This window comes from Medicago truncatula, chromosome 8 (genome assembly GCF_003473485.1).
Source record: "Medicago truncatula cultivar Jemalong A17 chromosome 8, MtrunA17r5.0-ANR, whole genome shotgun sequence".
Lineage (NCBI taxonomy): Eukaryota > Viridiplantae > Streptophyta > Magnoliopsida > Fabales > Fabaceae > Medicago > Medicago truncatula.
This window is the reverse complement of record NC_053049.1, coordinates 37,347,684-37,374,010: the sequence shown is the minus strand read 5'-3', so window position 1 is coordinate 37,374,010 and position 26,327 is coordinate 37,347,684. Positions and strand designations below refer to the sequence as shown.

Genomic DNA, 26,327 nt, shown 5'->3' with positions numbered 1-26,327 from the left:
AATTTTAGTTTATAATAATTCATTTGAATATACAAAAAATTAATGTAGACTAATAAATCTAAATTACTTAAAAATTTAACAAATTTATAATTTAAACTAAAATATACAATTTAAAATAATAATAATAATAGTAGTAACAATAATAATAATAATAATAATAATAATAATAATAATAATAATAATAAATATTATTTATATTTACTTAAATATATCTATATATCTATGTAGACCTATCACAAAAAAAAAAAACTATGTAGAACTAAAAGCTTTTTTGGATGGAATGTTTGTCTAATCTTTTTAGATAAATATGCCTATAAAAATGTTTTAGTCTTTCATATTTAACAAAAAAGTTTGGTTTATACTCTATTTTCATCCTTTATTTACGGCGAACCAATTTAAGAGATGTCTCAACCGATTTTAAAAAGGTCGAATGACAATGGTTGTTTGGTGGGTGTCTAAGGGTAATCACTAGCTGCTAATCGTAGAATGTAAATGTAAATTTTTGTTAATATCGTTTTAAAGTACATGTAAGTTGAGGTGAAGTTTTTTTTATTTTATTATTATCATAATATTAGTATGAAGTTTCTAGTATGCATAACAACAACTAATCTCATTAAAAACCTCTTTAAGGATATATAAGATGGATTCTCTCCTCCTTTCAACAAAGATACTTTCATGCGGTGAAGCTGGTGCAGCCGCTCAGCAGACTAACAAGCCACCTAGTGGAACCTCAATAAATGAAAATGAAAGAAAAAAATATTTTTTTTGGTTGACCGATAAGAAAGGAAAGAAGCAACAAAAATAAAAAATAAAGATATTTAATTTAATTGAATAATAAAAATGTTACTGATATGGTAGAAAAAAATGGATGTGATAACCTTCGGCATAATAATCGCCGTTATCGTATTGTTCTTAGTAATAGTCTGCTACATCACCATTGAAGGCACTTGCAAGTCACACTCTTGATTCAGTCCAATGGCATTGAGTAGTAGTAGTAGAAAAAAGAGAGATGAATTCTTCTTTTTCATGTCTTTGTTGTTATTTTGCTCCTTTTTGGATCTGGCAAAATCCCATCAAGGTCACTCTCATTCTATACCAAACATCCATCATCATCACTGTGGTGGTGGAGAACACGATCATGATCATCATCATCATCATGACCATGTTCATCAACAGTCCAAGCTACTTCCAGAGGAATTAGCGGAAGATGAAGATATGAAACTATATGGGTTTGGTTTACCCCATCACGACCATCATCACTTTACTGCCTCTGCTGAACAACTATCGGGTTTAGGTATTTTCTTTATTTTTGCTTCTTCACTGCAAATTATGTTTATTTCGACCATTTCGGTTGCTCAAATGCAACTATTCGTAAAATGGGTATTGGGTTTATCAAATTTAGGAATTTAGGCAAAATGGGTCACAATGCTTTTCAATTCAGGATGTAAATAAGTAAAAATTGCTCAGTTTTTAATCATTATGGACGTGAAGTTATCAAGTCCTGTTTTTAGTGTAATATTCACTTGAATGTGCATAATTGGGCTTACGAATTGTGTTTCTAATCAAATACAGAATTAAGGGGTCATTTCCTGTATTGAGGATTAAAGGATGGGAATTGAAATATCACAACTTGGGATATGGGGTACTACCACTTGCTTGCCTATAATTAGCTTCTGTATTTCTGGGATGCAGAAGATTCTGTTTTGTGTGACTGAGTCCTTTTTAGTAGATCATGTTACAAGAGTCACAAATAGAGTAATTTCATTTGAGACATATACCACTTCTTCGAGTCTTTGCCTAAGTTGATGCAGATATCAGCCAACTATAATCGTCTGCCTTTAAGTAGACATATTATTATACAAATCTAGTATCAGGAATAAAAAAGTTCCACGCAGGAGTACATATGTAATCTAATACCATTTTATATGCAGGTTAAGATTAGGTTTCAAATGTCATTGAAAAGAAATTTCTAACAGAATGCTAAGTTCTCTTGTGTTTTTGCATAAAATAATAGCATAAGATGTGTTCTGATAAATGCTATTCTTGCTTGCTGGAAGTTTGAATTCAAGGTTTGATTGTTTCATATTTGACATTTAGGTCTTTGGTTGAATGCGTTGGGATGTTCATTTCTAGTGAGCATGGCTTCCTTGATTTGCCTGATTATCCTGCCTGTAATTTTTGGTGAGCATTTTGTATCTCATTTCATACAATGCAAATGTTCATTTCTCAATGTGAAATGCCTACCTACAGTACAAAATTTTGATTAATCTGGGTTATTCGCCTGTTTCAGTTCAAGGGAAACCATCAAAGGCTGTTGTTGATTCATTGGCTTTATTTGGGGTCAGCTTTCTTCAAGCTCCTTTCTTTAGTTTCACTATCTTACTCTCTTTCGATTGCTCTTCTTTCACCGATATACACATTATACAATTTGAATACTTTGTACTTTATGTTTGTAAGTTATGATTTCCGGCATGCTGGTAATATAGAAAACTTATAATTACTTTCGGTCAGTAACTTAGTTAAATATCCGCTTTGTGTCTTTTGTTTCTGGTTTACTTTTTTGCTACATTCTCATTTACCATATCTTTTTCAGGCTGGAGCTATGTTGGGGGATGCTTTTCTTCACCAACTACCACATGCTTTTGGTATGATATGCATTACAACTTGTCTTCACCTGGTGCCTTTGTTGATTAATTTTATTTCAATGGAAAGATGATGAAATATTTTAATATGCTAATTTCACTGGTTAAGTGTACTTCTATAGAGCCATGCTGCATAGAAATCCAATTCCCAGCAAGCCCACACACACAGACTTCTTTCATGATCAGTATATCTCTCAATTACGTTTAGATGTTGGTGCAAGATATGCGTGTATGCAGTTAAATTTTTATAATTGTTAGCTTTCTGTCATTTGATGTCATCAGGGAAAATTATGTCTCTCTCTCTCTCTGTGTCCTTTTTCCTCTAACATGATGTGTGTGTACCTATGTTACTTTTCTTGTATTTGTGTTAACCTTGGAGTATTAACAGTTGTGCCAGTTTGATCGCTAATGTTATGAGACGGGACTGAAAGTTTGGTACTGGTTATATTTTTCTCTTTTCTATGATTTCCTGACCTTTTTTCAGTATCTTTACTTTTGAAGGAAGCTGAGTGACAGGAATAGTTTTGAACCACATTCTTTGTTTTTCTTTGATTTTTTCCATCAATTAAGATAGGAGAATTTGCAATAATTGATTCTTTTGGTATGTTTTACTTGTAATAGGAAGATGTTTCTTCAGAAGCTAGCTGATTATGCATTATTGTGCGTTCAGTTGATTCTCTCGTTTTCTGTCTATTTTTTTCTCCTTTTATTTTATGGATTGCAACTTATCCTTTCCATAGTTTTACTGTCCCCTTTTTTGTCAAATAGTATTCCTTTTTTCTTCAGAATATTGTTGTCTCATCTAACATACATATGATTCTCTTTAACTGTAGGTGGTGGTGAACATTCCCATTCTCATGGTGACCATGCAGACCATGACCATGATGATAATTCTGGACATGGACATTCACATTCTTTAGCTGATCTTTCTACAGGAATGTCTGTCCTAGGTTTGTAGTGATATACTTGATGTTTCTCACCAAACATGTCGATTATTCACCTTGTATACATATATTTGAATTATTGGCTTCCTTTTCTTCCACTAATTAATTGCATGGAATAAGTTTTTATTTTTAATTTTTTTTTTTTTTTCATTTAGCTAATTAATAATTTTAGCATCGGAGAAAGGAAGTATTTTGTACTTCTCTTGCGGTTATGATTGATCTCTTTCATTATTATTATGTATATCATTTTCAATTTCATTCCATCTCTAGATCAGTGTATTGATTGAAGATGGAGGAAAGCCAAAAATCCGCCATGGCAACCACCATCCTTCATAAATTGGGAATGGCGCCATCATGGCGGATATTTGACAACACTGCTCTAGATTTCCCTTGTCGGTTTTTTATATTTTGAAATTGGTATTATTTTGATGGGGTCTTAGACCCTCTCATTCTTACTATGTATTCTGGTTCTTGCAGCTGGAATTGTACTCTTTCTTCTTGTGGAGAAGCTAGTGAGGTATGTTGAAGAAAACTCAGGAGGAGCTAACTCGTGGGGGCATGGACACCACCACCATAACCACAATAGCAAGAAAAAATTGAAAGATGATAACAATTCTGATGTCAACAATCAGTCACAGTCCAGTGATACAAAAAAAAAGAGTTTGGTAGATGAGGGGAAAGAAGACAATCAAGTATCACATGACACATTGGAGGGAGATAAGCCAGCTAAATCTAAATCCTCGCTTAGAAAGGTAAAAGGAGGACGTCACTACAGTTTTGGAACACTATTGGTTAGACTTGAATAATTATTGATGTCACGCCTGCACTAGGACTTTTAATAGCAGCCATTGTTGTAATTTCTGATGTTTGGTTGCACTGACAGTTATTTAAGACAAATAGGATAAGCAAAACTTGAATAGCCATAATAGGTTTGTTACACTAGTTATATAATGCTGTATTAGACATATGTAATTGCTTCATCATATTTGTAGTACATTACAGAGGCGAAATTTGAACAGCCTATTTTCTTCATGTGATTTAGCCTCATTTAGGTTGAAAGGTAATTTGGAAAGCGATGAGAAAAATGTAACTGACATATGATGTATGAATTCTTGTGTTGCAGAGAAGTGGAAGCAATGCAACCAAAGGTGGTAGTCAGAATGATAATGCTGAAGATAGCTCCACTGATAATGTCAAATCTTCAGATGTTATAGAACCAGTTAGACCAGCAAGTAGTCTTGTGTTTGGCTATCTCAATCTTTTCTCTGATGGAGTTGTAAGTTGTATTGACCTTTTGTTGGTTGAATTGAAGGAAAGCTTTCCATTATTCATGCAAACTGTGTTTTAATATTGCAGCATAATTTCACTGATGGAATTGCATTAGGAAGTGCATTCATTCTTTATGGATCTGTTGGTGGCTGGTCTAGAACTCTGTTTTTGTTGGCACATGAAATTCCTCAAGAGGTTAAAATTCATCCTTATCTTATAACATGCTCAGTATGATGCCAATATCCGTAACATTTTACCTCAGCATCCCATTTAATTAGGCATAACATAGATTGTAGCGGACAACTTACAAAAGGTAAAATCTGTCTGTTTAATTTACCAACATGCAGCAAATATGTATCTTTGTTATGCGTCATTTTTCTTGTTGATCATATTTACTGCTTGATTTTTCACTATGGAAGAAAAGTTGACTTGCGTATATTTTATGTAAACTTGCAAATAGCATAACTATATTTATTCCACTAGTTTTTGGCGGCCAATACATGTATCATCTATGTGCAATACTCCCATATTTTTAGTTACTAAGATTCTCGTCGGAATATAAAGAAATGTTTTATAAAATGTATTTAGGCTATAATTCTGGGTTTAAAATAAGATAAAATCATAATTACTTTTTAATCCTTTAAATGCGTTGAAAGACAACCTGCTTCCTGCATAAAAGATCAATCGTTATACTGATTAAGCTTTGTGATTAAGTGAGTAAAAAAAACCTTTATGCTTAAGGAGTGATAAGGTGGGTTAGGGTGAAAGAACATAAGGTTTGGAGAAATAAGGGGCTGTGGGTTAACAACTTAATTACTAACATTTGTCATTAAAATAAAGAGTTTAATACTTACTTTTGCAACTAGATCAATCTAGCAATTTATTTTTAAAAAAAGAATGACCTATCTAGCATTAGATGCCAGGTATTTAGTATCTTGCTTTCATGACCGAGGTTTTAAATCTCGGTTATAGTCGCTATCGTATCTCGATTCAGCTGATGCAACAACTATTAGTCTGCTTGTGATATGTCTCTATTCAGGAAAGTATAAATCAATATTAGGTTATATGATCTTTTGATAGGGGAAGCAAAACTGCTGCAAGTGATCACTTTTTCTCCATTTCGTACTTTATTATTTGTCAATTTATAATGCTTTGAATGTAGTGAACTGGTACTTTTTTTTTCTTTCTAACTTTTCTGTATTGAATGAATTTTTCGTCATCGTCTATATTGCATTGATATCATCTGTTTCAGATATTTTTTGGTTCCCCACCAGGAGTTTTATGCTTTTTGTTTCTTCTGCATACAGGTTGGTGATTTTGGTATTTTGATAAGATCTGGTTTCAGTATACCAAAAGCCTTGTTCTTCAACTTTTTATCTGCACTCGTGGCACTTGCAGGCACTGCATTGGTGAGTATTATCTTCATTCAATAGGGAGATGTTTAATCGATTCACAAACAGCATATATGCACACAACATTTAACCGAAATTAAATGTGCATATATTATTGATGATAATGTGTTCACAAATTTTGTAGTTAGGACTTAAGTCACCTTATGAATCATATTGTGAATGAGCATTGGAGCAACGAAATGGTAATTCAGCTACATGTTTCAAAAAAAAGAGAATTCAAAATGTTTTCTTGTTAAAATTAAGGCTAAAATATGTTTTTAGTCCCTGCAAATATGCCTCGTTTTGGTTTTAGTCCCTGTAAAAAAAAAAAAAAAATTTTTGGTCCCTGCAAAATTTTTTGTTTTTGAAAATAGTCTCTGACCCTACTTTTGTGATGATTTGCATACATGGCACATTATAACTTAACCAATTTTGTAGTTTTTGGTCCCTGCAAAACGAGGCATATTTGCAGGGACAAACCATATTTTTGCCTAAAATTAAATGATATTCGTAAATTCCTGTACAATATCGAAGCTATGATTTCTAAACTTTTATGATACTATAAAACTTAAAAAGTTGTTTTACCCGAGGGAGTTTGCGGGTTGAGTTATTGGGCAGTTGTAAGTCTCGCATATATAATCATTTGCATGCCCTCTCCCTTTTACTTGATTTGATGTTATTCATTATTAGTATGTCCAAACATAGAATGATTTATAAATTTCATCTTTTTGGTATAGGCTCTGCTCTGGGGGAAAGATCCTGGACAGTCATCCTTGATTGAGGTGAGGAATGCTCCATGATGTATCCGTTGGTTGAGTTGTAAGCAGAATTCGGCACTGACTATCTCTTATTTTACAGGGATTTACTGCAGGTGGATTTATATACATCGCCATTGCAGGAGTGCTTGCAGAAATTAATAACAATGGGAAGACGACACTGAGAAGTACAGTCGTTCAAATAATCTCACTGACAATGGGAATGGCTGTTGCACTTGGCATTTCCCTTATAGAATGAATAAAATGTTCTTTCTTAGGACTTACAGATATCGATTCTTGATGTGCCAATTATTACACTTAATGTAAGCAACTAATTATCTACAAAAAAATCATTATATATTTTCTGCATGCTATGTTGTGAACGCAGAAAAGCTTATAGGGACGGTGAACTGGGAGAAAAGGATAGGTCAATACAGAATGGTCAGGCTTAACCTTGCAATGATTCCTTAACCATTAACACAGCAAACTGTGTATAGTAGATGTCTCCACAAACCGTTTGTATTCGTCGGATTATGTAGCAACATTTTTGTCCCTTTTGAGCTGTATAGCAGTCAGGATGCTTTCCTCTTTCTTATGCACTTGGTGAGATGAAAAACACAGATTGTGTTTTGATGGATATTGCACATGTTTTCCTTATTTGTCATTGTCCTTTTCTTTTTGTTTTCATTCATCTTTTGGACAAAAGACATAAATCTCACTCCAAGCATTTTGAAGGGATGCAGGTTTTAATTTTGAGTAGGGCTGGAAATGAGTCGAACCGAACCTGCTTAAGCTCGGCTCGACTCGATAAGAAATGGTTCGGCTCAAAACTCGGCTCGAGTTCGACACGAACTATTTTTTCAACTCAAGTTCGGCTCGTTTAAAGTTCACGAACAATTCGGTTCGGCTCGTTAGGTTGCTCAACTCGTCCAGATAAAAGTTCCCACAAGCATGCATATAATAGACATAAATTATATAAAGTTAAAGGTTGCATAAATACGAAGAAAAATATTTGATACAAGTAACAGAGACAAAAAATCCAACAAAATTTAATTAGCTGTGAACAAAATTCATAATATTCTTTTACTTTTAAACTCCAACTGCTCTTCCCTTCAAGACAAAATTGTATTCGGCCACATTTACCACATTTGAATTAAAAAAAATTAAAAACTAACTCAAATTGATTTATATATATAATCGATAATTGAGCCATCTAATGAGTCGAACTATATGTAGCTCAAGTTCAGCTCATTTAATTAACGAACTTAATTTTCAGCTCAAGTCCAGCTTGTTAGGTTCATGAACCAAGTTCAACGGATTAAATATCGAGTCGAATGTCGAACTATAAACAAGTTGGTTCAATTCATTGCCAGTCCTAATTTTGAGATTCCATGCCTAGCATTTTAGGAAGTATAATTAGAATTGTCCACATAGGTATAGGTAGTTCGGTTGGTGAGTTAAGGAACGCAGAATGAATTTTAAGGTCTTGGGTTCAAACCTTAAAATCTAACATAACCACAAACCTACAAACATTTGTCTATCTAAAAAGACAAGTAATTAGAATTGTGTAATCTGCTCGGTTTAAAACACTTTAATGTATAATAATGTCTTGATGAATAATAGAAAACATGAAAGATACATTCTTTTGACAACGACATATGATGAAAACTTGGGATTCTTCATGAACCAATGCTTCCGGTCTTGCTCTATTTTAAGTTATGTAAGCTAGCTTGTGATCAAAATGAGTTCCTCCTTGCATGGAATGTTGTTGTAATGGGATTTAGTTCTTTGTTAAGACTCAAACTTGTCCAACTGCTGAAGCACTTGGAAAATAGTGATATTCTGGGATTGTAGAGGAGGGAGATGTGGCATTCTCATCAATGGAGTCATCACAATGTCTCCTGATGATCCATGAGTGAGGGTGTGATGCCGCTTTCGTACTCCTCGAGCTGGGGCATCTGTGTCCATGCCAGCTGTTCTTTGTCCAGACCCAGACATCTCACCCCTCTTCCTTATGCTTTCTGTGTTCCTCTTTTCGTGCATCCTTTCATCCTGTAAAAGTCATGTTTGTCAGATATTCATTCTTCCCTGAACTTCAGAATGAACTGCAAAATGCATCGAAATGTTTTCATCTTTACTTAAGAATCCAAACAAGTTTTAGTGAAATCAAGCATGACGATAAAATGGCATCAGTAGTTTCCAGAAAGACCAGTAAATTGTTGCCAAACGTTTGTCAATAATTGTTTGACATTTAACAACTGCTACCAAGGAAATCAAATACTTTGTGACTTATACAAAAACTTATTTGCTTTGTTTCAAACCAAACCATCAATATAGTTGTAGAATTAATTTTGATTAAGGAATTCTGTTCGTTCAGAGCTAGAAAGAGAAGCTGCAAAGGGTGTACCCCTAGTCCAAAACGTCTAATGAATATTTGGATAGATGTATCACAGGCTGAAAAAATATTTTCATTGTGAGTGTACTGTGTATTATACAGAATTCATAGACACCATTTAAAAGCTGATTCTAGTCCTTTTAGTTTTATTATTTATTATTATGTTGTAGGTAAAGTATACCGCCTGAAATTTTCTAACTTGGTCCCTTAGCCTAGTGTCTAGTGACACATTATTATATGAACACGACTAGAAGGAAAATCTAATGTAGAAATATATCATGTGCAATAAAGCATAAAGCAAACATAAAGAACAATGCTGCATTGTTTAATATTCTTTACCATGCAAAGCATGCTTTGCCATCTTAAGATAAGTAGATAACAAAAGAATGAATAACACATGCTTACACTAATGACTGAAGATTCAGGCATTGGACATTTCACCGGACGATCTTCATCCGGTGGCTCCATAGGATGTTCAACTGGGAAGAAATCTGTGTTGTTATCAACCCTCTGATGATGATGATGATGATACACTTCCATGATGATACTGTTCTGTGTAGTTACACTAGTCTCTTCTATTAATGTAAACTCCCTCTCCTTTTCTTCCTAAAATATACAAAATTAGTTGCTACAAAACTATAGAATGAATCCAAAAGCTGCTGCTATATATGTTTTGGACAGAAGAAGAAAAGATAAAGAAACAGAAACAGAAAAAATTCTACTCCATCAATAAATTCTCCAATTACCCTTTTGATCAATGGACAAGAAAAACAGTCATAGAGTTAGTTAAGAGGACTTACAGAGTGATCCTCGCATGAAAATCCCATTAGCATATATAACTATAAACTCATGCCAGAATGAAGCTGAGAAAAATGCTGGTTTGTCTGTCTATGTAAGATTTATGTCTCTTTAGGAAAGAGAAAGAGGAGAAGATATGAAAAGAGAGTAAGCATAAAAAGGAGTAAGAGAGAATGGGAGAGAGAGAGAGAGGAAAGAAGTAATGTGGGATCAGGCTGCACGGTTGAAGAGGAAGATAGATAGATTCCTATTGGGATTTTGGTACTGCTTTTGAAATTTTAACCTTTTGCTTTTTCTTCTGTTTGTTGTTTTGTTTTTTTATATGGGACCTTGTCTCTTGGCGAATCAGAAGCATGTCTTTTTTTTTTTTTTTCCTTCTTTTTAACAATGGTAGCAGTGTAGTGCAGTATGGTTGAAAATCTTACCATCCTCTTTCTCTTTCTCTTTCTCTCTCTCTCTCTCCCCACACACACACACTTTCTGCTTTTCTTGGATTTTGCAAGAGAAAGAAACAGGCAAAGGATTTTGTGTTTGCTGCTAAGTTACTTACTAGTAGAATATTACAGCATATAGTATAGTATAATATTAAAGAGGAAAATCAAAGAAAGCATAGAAAATGAGGTGAGGGGAAAGAGAAAGCAAGAACCGAAAGCAAAACATGTTATCTTGTCATTGGCCATGGCTTTGTCTTTCAATTCACACTTTTCAAGTTGCCGTTCGTTTATTACGATGCATATTCCTAAAGTAAAGGCAATGGTGTGGTACGTAGGACTATTGATTCTTGTCAAAAAAATAGTTGTAGTAGTAGTTTCCATATCAATGTTAGGTACATTATTTTATACGTACAATACATGCACATTGACAACACTTTTCCATAAGTGAATATGGTATAAATAGGTTCTTCAATCTTTCATTTAATGGTTAAGTCTTCTAGTGGCTAAAATATAAGCGTGAATAAGTTGGGAGTCGCAGATTCGAACTCGCACCCTACAAACGGATGTCCAACAACTAATTTATGTTCATGGTTGTTCAATCATTTTATTATGTACTTCTAGTATATAATGTTGTGAGTGTTAGATTTGTATATCTTAATCTTGGAGATCATTAAAAAGAGAGACTATAGAGAGGGACAGAATTAAAGCATAGTATTTTGTCTAGTGTAAATCTTGGACTTCTTTCTATTATCAAGTGTGTTATTTAGACAAAAAAAAAAAATGTATTCGACACAGTACAAAACACATTTCAATAGGATTTTGTGTGCATTGGAGAATGGGCATAGGCCAAGGGGAACATATAAAGAACAAAGAAATCATAAGGAATAAGAGCCTAGTAGAATGTTGGTATAGAGAGTGTGAGTAAGAGTATCGTTTTTTCACTTAAAATGTGACGTCTAGTCTACTTGTTTTATTGATCAAAGTTCAACCTGATATTTCTCCAGACCCCTCATAAGTCATGGGCCAATAACGAACAAACATTAATTTTTTGTCCAAAAACATACATCCAAACAGCAGAAAGTTGTGTTTGCCGAATGTATACAACCGAAGTGACATTAGGGTCGGAAAAGTTTCTCCCTATAACGACCCTTAGCCACTGAGGCCATAATAAGGACAACCTTGTCCGGATTATATGTTCATCAATCACATATCACATGGCATGCATAGAGCTTCATAACCCAAATCGAGAAAACCTCTTGAAAGACCAATAGTTTTGAGCTTCACTCCAAGAGGGACCATCTCATAAATGTAAAGCTACATGCTATTGAGAAGTTCCTTGTTGCCAAAGGGACCACAAATAAATATACATCACTTAATTCCTAGCCCAAACAGAAGCATACAAAATCCGTTGATTGTTTTCCTACTTGGCTTTTGAATAGAGGCAAAAGGTCAGATCGAGGATGTTGTTTTTATGTTTTTAGTACTGTTTAAGGTTTGATTAGTTTGCTTTCCCTATTTACATCAGGATTTATGATACATAAACACCCTTAGGTGGCAATACATTTCTTGACACCCACACAAAAATCTGACATGTGGCCATATGGACCCCGCACAAGTACATTTTCTCTTTCTTCTTCTCTTCTCTCTTCCTAATACATGGGGTGTACAAGGATGTATGCAATTAAAGGTGTCTATGTAACATTTTCCTTACATCAGTAACATGTCGTGCTTTATATTGAATCATGAGATACTCCATATTCTTGTCCTTAGGCAAGTATTATTTGGGCCTCGTTCGATCTTTATTTGATGCAGCTATCGTATGGCTTATTTTACACACACACAAAAATCTATCTCATTTGATTTAAAAAGATACTCTCTGATCACATTTATAAGCAAAAAATAATTTTTTAGATTTATTGAATATATAATATATCTGGTCTTTATATAGATTAGATTAGATGCATAAATCATAGATTAGATTTTTTGAGTAAGATTGTAGAGTTAAATAAGTTTGTAGTCTTTTTTTTTTTGTGGCGACCGGAGTTTGAACTCCGGACCTTGCATATATTATGCATTGTCCTTACCTGAGTTAAGCTCACGGGAACAATAAGTTTGTAGTCTATATAAATTTATCGAATTTCGTTTTTAATCCCTCTAAAAAATTTCTTCAAACAATGGTGTTGCAAATATTTTCTATCAACATTTTTTTACTTAAAAAATTTCTTTAAACAATGGTGTTACTTAAAAACGAGGATAAAATCCCGTGAGCTTAGCTCAGTTGGTAGGAATATTGCATTTTATATGCAGGAGTCGGTGTTCGAACTCCGGACACTCCACTTTTCCACAATTAAAATTGTGTGAGTTCTAGCCACTAGGCTATTTGACAAAAAAAAAAAACGAGGATAAAAAATTATGATAGAAAATATGTGAATGACCATTGCTGAAATAAACTTTTAAGAGTGATTAAAAATAAAATTTGATATATTTATATGAACCAAAAATTTATTTAACCCTAAATTTTATTATGAACTATATTAGTTAGAGAATAATGTTGATGCACTATAAGTGTAAAAACATTTTATACATTAATCACAAACTATCGTCTATACATGACTTTTAAGTTATATATGGTGAAAATCAAATTTTTTAATAATTAAACTGTTATGATAAATTGGTAGTAAAAAAAAATATCCATTAAATTATGCAAAAGCAAATGTTTAAACAAAATGTTTTTTAATGAGTCTTCAAATGTGGACCTCATAAAAGGTGATCTAGAGTTAGATTTTTACCATTTTTAGTAAAATGGTGCATTTTGTCACACACACAAAAAGATAGGAGGTGGGTGAGGCCGTGACGGAATGTGGTGTTTTACTAAAAATGTGTGTTTTTTTAGGTTAGAGACCCTTTTTAAACACCGTGATATAATTATGAAATATCTACCGCTATAAACGCTATAAATGATATCATACAAATACTTATTTATGTTAAAAGTTGATTAAAGGATATGAAAATGTGTATAATTTAAATTTCTCTTAGACTGTGTTTGGATGGAGTAATATTTTGAGGGAATGCAATGTTTTGAGGGAATTCAACTACTTTGAGGTGAATTCTCAAAGTAGTTGAATTCCCTCAAAAACATTACATTCCCTCAAAAAAATTCCTCATCCAAACACTAGGGGAATGTTTTGAGGGAATGTAATGTTTTGAGAGAATTCAACTACTCTAAGATGAATTCTATTGTTTGAATTCACCTCAAAATAGTTGAATTCCCTCAAAACATTACATTCCCTCAAAAAAATTCCCCCATCCAAACACACTCTTAGGGTTTAAAGTGCAATTTACTCTTTATATTGATCACCATATTATCATGCATTCAATAAAGCAAACTCGCTATTAATGCAATAACTAACAAATGCATGTAGAGTAGTCTCTGTTGTGGAAATTTGGATGGTAAAATAATCAAGAAAGATAGATAATTATAAGAGAGATATAGAGAAAATGAAATGACATGATTCAAATAATTTGGATGATCATACAGTCATAGAACAAACATAACTTGCATAAAAATAGGGTAAAAAATCAAACTTAGATTCTCTCCTTTTTCGTCCTTCCAAAATATATGTCTCTCTTCTTTCTCTTGATCTTCTTTCCTTATTTTCTCTCTCTCTGGATCTTCTCTAAAATTTAGAGAGAGTGAATGAAAAGATAGATTCCATATCCAAAAAATTATATTCTATTGAGGTTAGGCAGAGTCACTTCTAGATAATCTAAACTTATACCATTTCCAAACAGATCATAGCATGTTCACATGACAACTCATCCACTTATAAGGATATTAAAATAAAGCGTGTTTTTGGCAACATATGGTTAAAATAATAATAACGACATTGACATATATGCCACCACATGAACACAAGCCAAAAATACATAACCATCACACACACAAAAACTAACAATAACAACGTGCAATATACAACACAATATTATTGGAAGAATCGAACAAGAAATTAAGACTTTCTGTTGTGTTGTGTTGTTATTTTCCAATCTCAATCATATTACACACTGTCCCTAACCAAAACAATTCAACAATATAGAAAAACCGAACCCCTAAAAAAAAATACAAAAACTGAAAAACAAAATCACAAAAAACAAAGGAGAAAAATAAGAAGGTTCAAGTTATTGAATCATTGGTGAAAAAGGGTAGGTGAAAGGTGAAATTAATCACCTTGACCCTCCTAACCCTTTTGTTTATCAAAGTGTTGTTAGGAACAAAAAAAAAAACAAAGAAAAGAAAGAAATTGATATGAGGGTTTTGAAAAAAGCAACAGGAGTTATCAAAGACAAGAACAGCATTTGGGTAGCAAAGTTCTCAAGAAAGGGTTCATGGCGCAATGCTGATCTTGAAACCATTGTAATCAAAGCAACAAGCCACGATGAAAACCGTATCGATTGTAAGAACGTTCAGAGGGTTTTCAAATGGTTAAAAGTATCTCCTCTTTATTTGAAACCTATTGTTTGGGCTCTATCTATGAGAATGCAAAAAACTAAGAGTTGGGTTGTGGCCATTAAAGGTTTAATGCTCATTCATGGCATTTTCTGCATTGGTATCCCTTCGGTACAAAAAATGGGTAGGTTACCATTTGATTTATCAAACTTCAATGATGCGCATTTGAATCCTTCAAAAGCTTGGGGTGTTAATGCTTTTGTACGTTCTTATTTTGCTTATTTGGATCAAAAGTCGGCTTTTGTTTCCTCCGAGCTTAAGAATTTGGCGAAGAACAATAACAAGGATGTGGAAGTTGAAGAGACGTTGATGGAAGAGCTTGAGAAGTTGCAAAAGTTGCAAATAATGATTGACATGCTTTTACAAATCAAACCAAGGCATATGAACAACAATATGAATGTTGCTCTTATTCTGGAAGCAATGGATTGCATCATTGTTGAGGTTTTTGATGTTTATAGTAAGTTTTGTGACAGGATTGCAGGGGTTTTGTTGAGAATATACGATGTTGGTGGAAAAATGGAAGCTTGTGTTGGGTTAAAGGTTTTGAAAAAAGCAATTGTTCAAGGGGAAAAATTGGCTTATTATATTGAGGTTTGTAGAGATATCGGTGTCCTTAACGCTTCTCAATGTCCTGAGATTGAAAGAATCTCTGAAGAAGATATTCAAGATCTTGAGAGGATAATTAGTGGTGCTTATTCAGCTAAGAAAAGCTTGGAGGGTGCTAATGATGGTGTTGAAAATGAGAATCAAGACAAGTCCATTGTTGTAAGAGATTGCTTGCAGCTCAAGGAATCAAAAAATGGTTTGACAACAGTGATTACTCACCAATGGGAGGTATTTTATGATGACATATTGGTTGATGATGTTAAAGGAAATAGTGTCATCAATGGAGAAAAGGGTAACATTTTCATAACAACCAACCCCTTTGAGGAATCATATAGCATGGTACCTTATTGTCATGTTCAAGTTAATCACCAAGTTCTTCCTGACCTAATTAGTTTATAGAAGAATTAACTTGTTATCCTCCAACTCAACTTATGTGTTAGGAAAATGTATTGTATCTGAAATTTGTGTTAGGAAGATGTATTTTTATGTGAGATTATGTTGTTACCCTTGATGTTGTATGATATTAGATACTGAAATTACAGAGAATTTCTTGCTATTGATGTTAGCGTTTTTGAAGTTGAAAATGTCAAAGATTTAATACCATTTTAATTCTGTGAAATTAGAACCAATTAATAATGTTTGATAGCATGTCTATACCAAAACAAACACCTACTTTTTTCTTTTTGAAACAAAAGTAATACTTACTCTTTGAGCAATGATATTTGTACATCCATTTAATGACAACAACTTTATTTTTCTCTCTTTTGATTGGTAAAAAATAATGGAAAGAAAAAAAATGAAGAGAGATGATAATAACATCATATGAGTATGAGAGAAAAAGTTGTTACAAAGTTGTAGCAAAATGGTTATACAAATATCATTTCTATTGATCTTTATAAGATTCTTTTTTATGACAGCATTGAAACAAACAAACATCAATACATCTAGTTTATTGTTCCTAGTTCCTTATCAACTGGAGTATCAAATTTCTCAAATATTGGTGAATTGTTCCTTTCTTTTCTTTGTTGTTCACGTAAAATGTAATAATAATGAAGTAAACTTTTTTTTTTCTTTTTAACAATAATATAATTTTTTTCATTCTTTTACTCAGTAGTTTTTACAAAATGGTGAAATTGAATTGTTGATATGAAACTCTTTTCTTACTATGTTGTCGAGCTTTCAATAGAAGTTTGGGATTTACTAATATCAATTAAAGTAACCCATTTCATTACCATACTTATAAGGCACGAACACCTCTAGTTTTAGGAATGTCCAAACATGTGTTAGATACCTAAACTGAAATATATTTTATTTCTTCGACTTCAATACTTCCTTTTGGTGTGAAGGGCACCTTACTCATGACAAATAGTAAGAAAAACTATGAAGGCCAGATGATGCCAACCCTTTGCGTCACAAGTACTAATTGAAAACATTACAACAGCGAGAAAATGGCATTGTAGTTATAGGATAAATTATCGCTAAGATCTAAACATGTAGTCTCCGTTTCTTCAACTCATGGTGGTAATCAAACAATTTACAATGAAAGAGATTACCCTTCAATTGTTAAAGGGTTCTGCTTTTCAGTATAAAAAGTGTAGCTTAAGCAGAGTTTCTGTTAATTATCGCCACAATGCTCTAAACTCGGACACAGCCTAGAAATAGATATTACAAAGACAGTAAAATGATAGTAAATCATAAAGAAACAAAAAAATAAGTGACTAGATAGCTCAAGGAGATATTCAAGATCTTGAGTACAAAGGATACAATGGTTGGCATTGAGGTCCCAATCCTATGAATCCTTGGTTTGGATCTCCTAGGTATAACATGGAATGAGATTGTATAACCATTTACAAGGATAGACACTTATCCCCGTTGTATAACCTCAAAGGAATTATGAGGTTAAACCATGTTCTGCTAGAGCTCCAACTAAAAAATCAATAAAACAGCTAGTGAAGCAGATTTCAACTAGCTTCCACTTACAACATTGTATCAACCATACACAACTATAGAAAAAGGGTTAAATCAAATAAACAAAGTTAGCGCATAATTGACGAACCATTAAGACAACTAAATGATGAAAAGATGATTCATCAATTAATGTCAAACACATTTGAAACAACAATCGCGTCAATGCTTTTAAATAAATGTGAATGGGTATTATCCGATAATAGTCTATCTATTGATAAATCATCTAAATAAATGTTTTAACTCCATAAAACACAGACTGTCGCCATTGTCAAATAAGCTGGAGAGAAAAAATAACTAGAATATCCAAAACTTAGGCAGACGCAGCACAACAGAAAATTCATGGATGTCTATAATTCAACATCTGTATGATAAACCACACAGGTGAGTATACAGGTAAAACAGACTCACTCTTGAACCCGGCAGCATCTATTCTATCTGATAGTGACAAACTTGTTGGTGCCATGTCTAGCCCAATGAGTCTTCAGATCAATAGAATTAGCAAAATTATAACCTTCAGCAGCAAGTTTTTCCAGGACCTTCTTAAAAGCCCCTTGGCTCATTTTCCTCCCAGCTATCCTTGCGCCACGCCTTTTTATGCTCATCGGCAAAGGATAAATTGACACATTTGTGGTACAGCAAGCTGATTGCCAGCCTCCAACGCCCCAGCGATAACACTGCTGAGGATTCCCAGTGCAAGAACACACTGGAACTGGTAGACCAGAAATGTCCATTTCAATTCCATTGATTTCAAGTGCCAAAGTCTTCTTTGGTGGTTTCACACCTTGAGCTGAAACACTGCTATCATCCTTCGGCTTCCTGGGCTTTTTGGCTTTTGGAGTGGTAACAACACCCTTAGACTTCCTTTTCTTCGACTTGCCACCTTCCTTCTTAACACTCAATTCTTCAGCATTCTCCACATTCTCGTTTCTTGATGCATCAGGCTGCGGTATAACCGGCAAGGAGAGTGCTTGTGATGCTTCTGGAATAACAGCATAGTTTGGATTTGTCAGCTGCATATTGATAAACCTATGTCTCGGGGTCATCCAGTTATCCCTCACATAGTTAAACGGAGTAGCAGACTCCGAAACAGCACAGCCTCGTGGCTGAAAGGGCAAGGGCCCATTTGCACTTCCTATCATAGCTGGATCACGACCAGGAAAAAATGGTTTTGTTTCACGATCATTCATGGCAGGCATGAGGTTCAGACCGAGATTCCCCCCCTTGAAGGGTTCATAGTAACCCCAATTGGGCATATTCAGCACATCATCATCCATGACAACTACAAAACAACAACAAACGATCCTATAAAATTTCATTTAACAAAAAAAAAAACCTTTTTTTTTTTTCTTAATTCAATGTCAGCAAATTACTCTAAAAGCAATAAAGTTCATCAATTTGAACAAAAGCAAATAAATAAACATAACAGAATACCCAAAGTACCAATATAACAAAGTAAATTTACTAAATCATAGATCAATTGAACACATAAACCGTACAATCAGATTGAAAAATGATAAAAATCATAAAACAAAGCACAAATTAAATAAAAATCGAAAATGGGTTATGATAATTAAAGTCAAATTCATAGATCAAGCTGAAATGAATCTAAAAATACCATTTTTAAGCAAAAAGGTTGAAACTTTATGAATTGAATCACCACAAAGTTGAAACCCCTAGATCTGAATGTTGTTACAGTTCCCACATTTTGAATTTGGTCCATGGTACGTAGATCCGAAATTTGAATTTAGGGTTTGAAAAAATGAGAATAGATCTAGGTTGAGATGGTGAATAGAGACAAATTTACAGAACAAAAAATATTTATAAGGAGGTTCAAAAGGAGAAAAAAGGACCCATGTATTCAAATTTTAAAGGAGGGAGAGAGAGAGAGACACAGAGAGAGAAAAAGATTGGAGAGAGGAGAGAGAAAACTTACTTGGTGGGTGCAAACGGTCTTTAGGTTTTGCCCTTCTGGAGAGAGAAGATTGAAATTGAAATCTGAATGAAAGAGAAAGATAGATATGAGAGAGGAGAGAGAATTATGTTATGTGTATGAATGGGAGAGAGAAACGATGCTAAGACATATTTTTGGGCATAAAATATTTGCCTCCTTATTTTAATTCATTGTTTTATTTAAAATTAAAAAATATAGCTAAGTCAAAGGAATACATATCTATATTTTTATGAGGTGCTGCAATCACGCATACAAATTTGTATCGGACAAATATGATTTTTTGTGTTTGAATGTGTAACGAATGGATACAGTAATCATTTCATTTATAATATCAGTCTATATAAATACTCCCTTCGGTTCTTATTATAAGAAACAATTGACTTTTTTTATTCAATGTGTAAGTGATGTATCTAATCTATATTTTCAATAAGATACATTAATTATTCTATGAACCTAAAAAGTCAACTTTTTCTTATATTAAGGATCGGAGAGAGTATTTATTTATCGTCAGATCAGTCTCAATCAAAAAAGTGTTAGTAATATCAATATTGAAAGACTATTTGAAATAGTTTCAAGGGAATTGGTTAAGTATCCAAAACAAACAAGTTTTCATGAAAAAGTTGTATCTTATATTTTTAAGACAAATATTCTATTTGTAGAATCATTAACCATTGTTTTAAGGGTATTGGTTACCAAGACCCTTTGACTAACAAAATGTGTTTGATTATTTTGAATTATTGATACGTTAAACAAACATTGTGACCACTCATTACACACTCAGTGACGAGAATAACTATTTATATCCACGAATCAAGCCATATAGTGTTGTTCGTGATATGGTGTTTATAAGTTGGGGCAATTCTCGCCTCACAATACGGTTTTGTGGGGTTGTGTTAGACCCAGCCACGATTTTCTAAGAAATGGCATGCATCATTTTGGTAGGTCATCATTTGAGTATGGTCATTCACATCATTTAGGTTCGTCTAAGACACCTATCAGTGGGGAAGGTTCATATTTTTTACTATGATTGATGATTATTCTATGAGGGTATGAGTTCATATTTTAAAATATAAAGGTGATACCTTTGAAAAATTCAAAGAATGGCATACCATCATTGAACATCAATTGGAAACTAAATTAAAAGCTTTAAGAATTGACAATGGTCTCGAGTTTGATTCAAAGTAGTTTAATGAGTTTTCAAGGTTAAAGAAAATTAAGCGACATAGAAACGTACTAAGAACACTACAACAAAATGTGTTTAGATGAATGCATGAATAAGACACTTTAGGAAGTTGGGTTACCTAAGAGTTTATGAGGTGAAGTTATGACTACTGCAACATACTTGATCAACAAATGTTCGTCAACATGAATAAACTTCAAGACACATATGAAGGTTTAAAGTGGATATGGTGGACTAATTAACATTGAAGGTTTGCATATCTTTGGCATATGTGCATATCAAGCAAGACAATCGTAATACTAGGGTTTTGAAATGTGCTCACAAGTTCTGGAAGATGAAACCTAGGAGAAGATCAAGAGTCGTGATAAGCAAAGACGTTACTTTAGAGGAGACTTGCATAGGGATGAAGTGCAGAGACATGGAAACTGTAAACTCTAAAACATAGACAAAAATAACTCATTTTGAGGTGGATCCTTCGATTGATTAAACAATAGAAGATGAGGAGGATGAGACTTCATCATCAAGTCCAGGTGGAATACAACCAACAATAGATTCTTATTATCGGTTGGTTAAAGATAGGGAGATCATAGCCATTGTTGCAGCTATAAGATGCAGTTATGTCGACTTGGTTTGTTATGCTTTAAATGTCGTTGAAGGGTTGCAAGACTCAGAATCAAAGACCTTTAGGGATGCAATTGAAAGGAATGAAAGCAAGAAGTGGTTGAAGGTGGTGAATGAAGAAATTCATTAGAGAATAACACAAAATAGAAACTTGCAAGACTGCGTAAAAATCAAATGATGGTTAGATGCAAGTGGATCTTTAAGAAAAAGTAAGGTAGTTTGAGAATTGAGGGTTCAATGTACAAAGCAAGGCTTGTAGAAAAATGTTTCAATCAAGTTTAGGGGATTAACTACAATGAGATCTTCTCAATAGTGGTGAAGCATTGTTTCATGTAATGGTACTTATGGTTATCGTGAATCAATACAATCTTGAGTTAGAATAATGTATGTGAAGACGACGATTAAAAGAAATTGGAAAAATTGGGTGACTAAAGTCATGTTTTTTATAATAAAAAAATATTAAAAAATATATTCATATTTGGTCTTTTGTTTTTATTTTCAATTTATACCGGATCTTTCACTTTGAAAAAATCTGGTAGTTTTGTGAAAAAATCTTTCACTTATATTGACTTTAAATGGTAGACAAAAATCGTCACTAAAAGTTCATTTTTTTAGTATCTATACCAAATTTTTTGTTTTTGGATAAATCCTATAGTTTCATATTCAATTTTGTTATACTTTTGGGCTTAATTGCTTCATTGGTCCATTAATTAATTTATGAGATTCATTTTGGTCCCATGACTCTTAAAACGTCGATATTGGTCCCTTAACTTTACCTATGTCAATCAATTTAGTCATATTCAGTTAATTTTTGCTCCAAATGTTTAAGGTGAACTAACCTTAAAAGTGCTCCACCATACACAAGTCTATTTTATCTTACGGTGGTCTAGCAACAATTGCTCAAACATTAAAATCCATAAACCCATAAAAACAAAAAAAAAATATAAATTAAACATCCAAACTCTTTAATCAAACCTCTAAATCCCTACACCACCATCATCTTTGTTGATTCTTCCTTCTTAAAGACCATATACTCAGACCATCGTCACTTCCATCAAGAACAACAAACACACGTCCAAAAAAAAAAAAAGAATTCATACTCCTTTCATCAAACTAGTTTTTTATTTTAAACAAAAGAGAGAATAGAATAAAAAAAACAGAAGAATTATCATCTCTCTCTCTCTCTCACACACACACACACTCTTTCGGCTTTGTATATAGAATTGGATTTATTGGGATTTATGGATTTTGGGAGAAGAAGAGGTGAATATTGAAAAATGAGTTTGATTTTTTTTTTCTCCTTCTAGGTTTGAATGTGTATGAAGATGGATAAATGTGATGAAGATGAAGAAGAAATACAAGGAAGAAGATGAAGAAAAGGAAAGAGAAATCATGTGTTGGCGGTTCACTATTCGATTCAATGGTTTTGCATGATCCAATACTCTACTGTGGACCACCTACAATGTTGGTCCACCTTAGACATTTTACGTTAAAATTAACAAAGTGAAACCAAATTGACTGATGAAAACATATTTGAAGGACCAAAATGGAACTTTTAATAATTAGGGAACGAAAACAAAACTCAAAAATTATTTAGGAGATCCAATGTGCAATTAAACCTTGCTTTTTAAATCTTTTCTTTATGTAATTTAGGTATTTTTATGAAGATTGTTGATATTGTTGATTGAACAATTAAAATGGTTCCCTGATTGTGAAAAATGGTCTAGTGATGGATTTTCTCATGTTGAATGTGGTTGTTATGTGTATTAATTTTGGGCGTTATAAGAATTTGGTAAATTGCTCTTCTTTTTTTATTTTGAGAAAGAGATAAGTAAAATTTTGATTCCTAGGTTCTTGAAGATGAAAAAAAAAAAAAAAAGGCTTGTTTTTTGTTGTGTTTTAGGTTTTAGATGAAGGTTTGTATGAAAATGATGAAGATCAAAAAGAAGAGGAGGAAGAAAAAGAAGAAGAAAGGAAAAAAGTAATAATTGGTGGTGATTCACATTAAGATACAATAAATTTGTATGATCCAACGGTCATCATTTTTAGAAAATCGAAATGTTAAAATTAAATAAATTAATAAGGTTAACGGTGGACGACTACGATAGTTGTTCACCTTACACATTTTGCATTACAATTAACAGAATGTGACCAATTTGACAAACAAAGCTAAAATTAAGGGACTAAAATGAAATTTTTATTAATTAGAGGTTCAAAATAAAACTCAACAATTATTCAAGAGGCTAAAAATCAACTTCTTTTAAATATTTAAACATTATTTTTTGAAAACAAAGCTTCTCGTACTAGGGCCCTGTTTGGATTGGCTTATGTGGGCTTATCTACTCCCATAAGTCTTTTTAAAGGTGTTTGGGTAAATAAATAAAAATAGTTTCATAAGCTGCTTATGCCATATTTTAATAAGCTTAAATTTTCAGCTTACCCTCCGGCTTAACAAGGAGCTTATGAATTTATGTAAACCTCCTTCGATTCTCTCTAGATCCACTTTTTCAAAACATATATTTTAATTATAATGTTAGTTATCTTTGGCCGTGCATAAATAACAAAATTGCTATATACTTATTTTACTAATTTAAAACACGTAACTAAGATTTTTTTTTTAAGGAAGATTTTTATTATTTTTTTGTTACGTAACAAAATAAAACTGAATATAAATATTTTTTCTTATATGAATATTTTTTTGTTACGTAACTATATACTTATCTAATGTTAATTTTGTCTTATATGAGTATTGATATTTTTTTTAAGGACGAATATTGATTATACTATATATAATTATAATTAATATATTATAATATTGTTTTTACATCTTGATTAATTTTATCAAAAAAAATCTTGATAATTGTGGTTCGATTCTTTGATTTTTTTATTAAATTAAAAATATTTAAAATTTCGATAATTACTTATGTAATGTCACATCCAAACACTTCAATTTATATATAAGTACTTTTTAGTGTACATATCCAAACATAAATAACTTATCAAGTATAAGAGCTTATGATGTAAGCTCTAATGTTATAAGTCCTAATGCTATAAGCATCTATATAAGCTGTTTATCCAAACGGGGCCTAGATCCTTTATTTTTAAAAAGATCGTGTAAATTTTGGGGTATGTAGTTTTAATAAAATTGTTTTTAATTTGTTAAATGAATGTTACTTATGGAAGTTCATATTTTCCGGGGGTAGGAGTGAAATAGGGGGAAGTATGGAGTAAAATTTTCTATTTCTAAAAGAAAATGGGTTATACTTTATTGCTTTATTGGACTTGTACCCATACTGGCTAGAGAATTTATTATCCCACCCTCTAATTGTCTTACGTGCTACTCCCTCCGTTCTAATTTATAAACAAAAAACACTAATTGACAATTATTAAGAAAATTAACACTTAATGATTTGAGGTATAATTTATTGTGTTCTCCTTGAAATAAGTTTCATGGAAAGATGTAAAAATAATTCTCATTGGTTAAAAATCATGGAGAAAATAAAAAGGTGAACAAATTGAATGCAATTTGCATTTAATTTTACATTGGAAAAGATGATTTGTTTGAAAAAACATAATAATGACATAAAAGTTGGTCTTTTTTGCTTATATTTTAAGACAAAGAATATGAGTTTTTTTTGCTTATATTTTAAGACGGAGGAAGTATATTCGAACAATAAAAAAAAATTTGATGTGTTTTAACGTGTTTTGAAGGGTGTTTCATCCTTTTTAAATTATATAATTTAAAACGTGTAGGATGCATGAGAAATCGATAGGATTTAAAAAGAAACAGTTTAAAAAAACTAATTTAGTCCCTATTTTGGTCTCTTAATTAAGAAACAGTTTGGAAAACGTATTTCCTTGAAGGGTTGTGTTGTGTCCTCTTCAGTTAATTCAACTTTTTTGGACAAAACAAAAAATCCATAATGCATAGCCTCATGATCATGGTTTGGAAATTGAGAAACAACCCATCATACAGAGAAATTAGTGCAAGTCACCCACTCCATATATGATAGCTTTGGACCTCGTTGATTCAATGAACGAATAACAAATTACGATAGCTTTTATAAATATACAACGATTCGATCATAAGAAGTACCATTATTGTTGAGTAATTAGGCTAATTTGTTTTTCACTGATTTTATATGGAAAAGGTTATGGCTCTGTTTGACCAAATAATTGATAAGTTAACTTATACTCCCTCCGTTTTTAAATATAGACAAAATTAACTTTTTAGGTTCATTCATTTAATGATGTATGTAGTCCATATTATGAACCACGTACATCATTAAATGAATGAACCTAAAAAGTAAATTTTGCTTATATTTAAAAACGGAGTGAGTACCTATGAAGACCAGATACATATGCTGGTACGATCGATACAGGTACGTGGATACACGATTTTTTCAAAATTTAGGATACGATACGGATAAGATACGTTAACAAAAAATTTATACTAAAACTTATAAGTATGTAAAATACTTGAAGAAAATAAACATTAATTAAAAGAACTCAACACAAATTTTATCTAATATTGATTAACTGAATCACCTCTCTCTCGTTACCTTTTATCCACAAGAAGTATAATTTTAAGTGGTTCATCCATAAACAATTCTAGTTATGCATGTCTATAATTGAATCATATGCATCTCTATTGAATGTTTACAACATTGTCTCACTTTTTTACTCCTAATCTTTTTGTAGGATACGTATATGTGAATAATCTTATAAGTATCTTGGTGTATCTGCATGTATCGTATAAGTATCCGTTAAAATAATTTTTTTAAATTTAGATAATTAACTTCGATACTTCGTGGGTGCATATCCACATGTATCTCCACGAATATCCGTGGAGTATCGATATCCGATACG

At 32.5% G+C, this 26,327-nt stretch overlaps 4 protein-coding genes across 6 annotated transcripts; 2 read left to right on the top strand and 2 right to left on the bottom strand.

The window, feature by feature from the left end:
- Positions 1-829: 829 nt before the first annotated feature.
- LOC120577605 (IAA-alanine resistance protein 1) lies at positions 830-7,658 on the top strand. The gene is made up of 11 exons (XM_039829224.1): positions 830-1,294; positions 2,098-2,181; positions 2,291-2,340; positions 2,594-2,645; positions 3,476-3,592; positions 4,064-4,338; positions 4,710-4,862; positions 4,943-5,050; positions 6,163-6,264; positions 6,984-7,028; positions 7,105-7,658. Exons 1-11 carry the CDS (start codon positions 976-978, stop codon positions 7,258-7,260), a joined length of 1,461 nt encoding a protein of 486 aa, XP_039685158.1. The 5' UTR covers positions 830-975; the 3' UTR covers positions 7,261-7,658.
- Positions 7,659-8,558: 900 nt separating this feature from the next.
- Positions 8,559-10,407, bottom strand: LOC120577327 (uncharacterized). 2 transcript variants are annotated; one of them, XM_039828503.1, is made up of 3 exons: positions 10,197-10,407; positions 9,802-10,002; positions 8,559-9,053 (listed from the first exon to the last, which is right to left on the bottom strand). In XM_039828503.1, exons 1-3 carry the CDS (start codon positions 10,227-10,229, stop codon positions 8,793-8,795), a joined length of 495 nt encoding a protein of 164 aa, XP_039684437.1. In that variant the 5' UTR covers positions 10,230-10,407; the 3' UTR covers positions 8,559-8,792. The 2 variants fall into 2 exon arrangements, with proteins under 2 accessions (XP_039684437.1, XP_039684438.1); XM_039828504.1 differs by having other exon boundaries at positions 9,802-9,993; positions 10,197-10,406.
- A 4,194-nt stretch (positions 10,408-14,601) lies between these two features.
- On the top strand, positions 14,602-16,305 carry LOC120577669 (putative clathrin assembly protein At1g25240). The gene has a single exon (XM_039829432.1). It carries the CDS (start codon positions 14,932-14,934, stop codon positions 16,135-16,137), a length of 1,206 nt encoding a protein of 401 aa, XP_039685366.1. The 5' UTR covers positions 14,602-14,931; the 3' UTR covers positions 16,138-16,305.
- A 1,542-nt stretch (positions 16,306-17,847) lies between these two features.
- Positions 17,848-19,797, bottom strand: LOC120577634 (protein BASIC PENTACYSTEINE2). 2 transcript variants are annotated; one of them, XM_039829358.1, is made up of 2 exons: positions 19,640-19,797; positions 17,848-18,985 (listed from the first exon to the last, which is right to left on the bottom strand). In XM_039829358.1, the coding sequence occupies exon 2, from the start codon at positions 18,978-18,980 to the stop codon at positions 18,138-18,140; it is 843 nt and encodes a 280-aa protein (XP_039685292.1). In that variant the 5' UTR covers positions 18,981-18,985; positions 19,640-19,797; the 3' UTR covers positions 17,848-18,137. The 2 variants fall into 2 exon arrangements, with proteins under 2 accessions (XP_039685292.1, XP_039685293.1); XM_039829359.1 differs by lacking the exon at positions 19,640-19,797 and adding an exon at positions 19,322-19,582.
- Positions 19,798-26,327: the final 6,530 nt, after the last annotated feature.